This window comes from Frankliniella occidentalis, unplaced genomic scaffold, assembly GCF_000697945.3.
Source record: "Frankliniella occidentalis isolate FOCC.00 unplaced genomic scaffold, Focc_3.1 Scaffold394, whole genome shotgun sequence".
NCBI lineage: Eukaryota > Metazoa > Arthropoda > Insecta > Thysanoptera > Thripidae > Frankliniella > Frankliniella occidentalis.
In genome coordinates this window covers 14,775-18,459 of record NW_026267516.1, presented here as the reverse complement: position 1 = coordinate 18,459, position 3,685 = coordinate 14,775, and the positions used below count along the sequence as shown (strand labels likewise).

Below are 3,685 nucleotides of genomic sequence, written 5' to 3'. Positions count from 1 at the left end.
TGTGTCATGCTAAGTGCCAAGACATCCACAAAACTAATAGTAGAAGGTGGGTTGCTGCTTGTTTTATTATGTAGGTCTCTGATCTCATGGATTACCTTTGTCTCCTGTCTAACATTCTGATCTAACATTAATATTAATAGGTTAGAAAAACTTTCTTGCACTGTAAGAAAATGGTGGTTGTACTATTCTTGGTATTTAGTTCATAAAATAATTAATGGATTTCTTATTTTTTTCTTCTAGGTGCTTCAGAACCTTTAGATGTTGAGACTGAGAATTCAGCAACACATCCTCAGAGTACTCCGCTTCTGACAGATTTTGTAAACCAAAATACTCATTCTGGTCGTGAGGGTGGTGAAACACATAATGGTAAGTAAATAGTGTCCAAAAATATTTTCAAATTAAATAACATCTTTTCTATTTGTTGTCTATCTTATCCTTTTTTTTTTGTCTTCATTTTTAGGCATTTCCAAGGACAAATCTCTTGTAGTAAAACGAAATCTTATGAGTGAGTTTGATCGTGGAAAGTTCAATTTAAAAAATGAATCTTTTGAAGAGATACTGTCCTCCCTAGAGGAAGTCAGTCAGTCAAATTGGCCTACTGTGTGTGATCCAACCCACCAAGGTTTTTATCTATGTCATTTTATTGTTTGCTTTGGTATTATTTGTCCAACAAAATCAGATGACCTTATTAACCACATTTTTCAGATTACCAAGATTCTGTTGTTCTTAAAGAATGTCCTGATGAATTAGTTGTGAATGCTACAAATGAGGTGGCTTCCCAAACAACTGTTGGTTTTGAGAAAGGCTTAACTGCACCAGGACTTAACTTTAAAAATGTGGCAATGGTCAGCATAAAAGACAACAATTTTAATATTAAGAAATTTCTAGATGACAAGGGCTTAATACTGAACAACATAGTTGAAGCAGGTGCTTTTCCATCTGAGAAAGCAGGTTGGTAATCAATTCTTTTGGCTTTTTTAAAGATTTATTTGACTAACACAATCAGATGACATAATTGTTACTATATTTTATAGATGACCAAGCCAGTTGCTCTCCAGATACAAGTTCTAAGAAATTCTCTAAAAGAACAAAACGGAAGGCCAGCGCTAATGTAAAGTACTGTGACCCAGAGGAAAATGAGTCAGATGGAGACTTTAATAGTGATTCTTCGGATAACTTTACACTGTCTGATTCAGCTGATGATTCAACTAGTGATGCTGAAGAACTAGATGATGCTGAAGAACTAGATGATGCTGAAGATTTAGGTAATGCTGAAGAATTAGTTGATGGTGAAGAATTACATAATGGTGAAGAATCAGGTGGTGGTGAAGCTCTAGAAGTAGCATCGGTTCCTGTGTCTCATGAAGATTCTGAAGTTCCTGAATTTCTTACTGATAACGAAGAAAACGGCTCATCTGAATCTAGAAAAACCATCTCTGTTCAAAAAATAAACCAGAAAAGATGTGTCAATGAGAGAGATTGGTCAAAAAAATTTGCCTGCGTTTTCTGTGGTAAAAGTTTTTGCAAACTTGTTGAGCACCTGTCATCTGCTCATAGTAAAGAAGATGAAGTGAAACACATCCTTGCTCTCCCACCGCGCAGTAAAGATCGTAAAGATGCTATTGGAAGACTTCGTGACGCTGGCGCTCTGAAGCACAACCAGAGATGTTTGAAGAAGGGCTCTGGTGTGCTTCAGGTCAAAAAACGTGTTAGAGGAAGTTCATCGCCTAGCAATTATAAAACTTGTCCTTATTGTGGCAATATGTTTTCCATTGGCTCCCTCTACAAGCACCGAAACAAATGTACTCAGAAGCCAGCAGCAGGTCGCTTCACTTCTCGTGCCACTAGAATTATGTCCACCAGTCCTAAGGAGTTCCACGAGCAAGTCTTCCAAGGAGAAGTACTGGGAAACTGTCGGAAGAAGGACGACATTTTTGACCTCATGAAAACTGATGAGCTGTTACGTTCCTATGGTGTGAGTATGGTTGAACAGTACTCTGCTGACCCAGAACAGTTCAACCATATCCGCCACTCTTTGAGAACTTTGGGTGGTTTTTTGATAGCCGTCAAAAAGATTAATCCTAATATCAAAAATCTTGAGCATGCGCTGGATCCAGGCCACTTTGACAATTGCATTGAGGCTGCCCTAGCTTCATCAGGGTATGATGTTGCTGCAAATATATTCAAAACACCGTCTGTGGCAAAAAGAATTGGAGAACACCTTGAAAAGGTGGCAGCAATTGTCCAACTAAATGCTATAAAGTCTCGTGACGAAGTAAAAAAAAGTTGGATTCGGGATTTTCTCAAACTTCGAGAGCTGAGCTGGTCAAAGCAGGTATCAAGCAAGGCGTCACTGCAGTTGAAGGAAAGTAGTTACAATAAGCCTGAACAACTTCCAGACAAAGAAGACATCGTCAAGTTGGCTAATTATTTTAATGACCACACTGAGGTAGCAATGCGAAAGCTTGAGTCTAATCCAAATTCCAGCATTTATAACTGCTTGACTGAACTAACTCTTGCCAGAGTTATGTTCTTCAACAGGAAACGCCCTGGTGATGTCCAAAAGCTGAAGGTGACGCATTACCTCAAGAAATCAGATGATGAGCGTATCCACACTGACATTTGGAACAGCCTCTCCTCCACTGAAAAAGAACTTGTTAGTTCCTTCAAAAGAATAGAGAACAGGGGGAAAAAAAGAATGAAAGTGCCAATTCTTTTTACCAGACAAATGCAGGAGGCCGTAGCTCTTCTCCTGAAATATCGGTCTGTGTGTTCAGTACCTGAAGAAAATATTTATGTTTTTGCAAATGTTGGTTGTGTTACCCACATGAGAGGCAGTGATGCTCTTCGTGGATGTCGCGAAAAGGCTGGCTGTTTGCACCCTGAAAGGGTGACAGCCACCTGTTTAAGAAAAGAGGCCGCAACCCTGGCCAAGGTTGTTGGTCTTAATGAACGAGAAGTTCAAGAACTCGCTGATTTTTTGGGCCACAAGATTACAACTCACCATGAGACATACCGTTTGCCGCAGTCCACTCTCCAAACTGCCAAAGTCAGTCAATACTTGATGGGACTAACTAAAACCTCTGGAGAAGAGATTCACCAGGACAACCCTGACAACCTTGACTCTAATGAGGAGGCCGATGATGCTGGACCCTCAAAGCGGCAAAACAAGAAGCCGGCTAAGAGTGCCAGCAAGCGTCCCTCTGCCGACAGCTCAGATGATGAGGCAGTTGATGCTGTACCCTCAAAGCGGAAAAAGAAGCAGCCTGCTAAGAGGGCTACGAAGCGTATCTCTGCTGACACCTCAGACTCAGACCAGCAGGAAGCAGACATGTTCAGCCCTAAAAGGAGGAAGAAGTGTACAAAAAGGAAGTGGGACACCCCACAGAGAGCTGCTGTTGAGAAACACTTTTCTGCAGCGATTGCTTTAGGCAGGGTACCATCCAAAAAAGAATGTGAGAGAGCACAAAAAGAACCTCCATTGCGGTCTAGGCCATGGAGTCAAATTAAGCACTTCGTCAGGAATGCCTCTCTGAAGAAAAAAGTTTAAGATGGTGCTAGCTGAATTTGTTTTGCTCATCATGATAAGTTAAATTGTATCACTTTATATTTCTTTTTGTTTTTACCAATGATTGTATGGTTTTGTAGAGAGAACTTACACTAATGTATTTTTGTACCCTAATGC

At 40.2% G+C, this 3,685-nt stretch overlaps 1 protein-coding gene across 1 annotated transcript; it reads left to right on the top strand.

Moving 5' to 3' along the window:
• Positions 1-6: 6 nt before the first annotated feature.
• LOC113205840 (uncharacterized) lies at positions 7-3,679 on the top strand. The gene is made up of 5 exons (XM_052274435.1): positions 7-46; positions 241-366; positions 461-622; positions 706-951; positions 1,035-3,679. Exons 1-5 carry the CDS (start codon positions 7-9, stop codon positions 3,548-3,550), a joined length of 3,090 nt encoding a protein of 1,029 aa, XP_052130395.1. The 3' UTR covers positions 3,551-3,679.
• Positions 3,680-3,685: the final 6 nt, after the last annotated feature.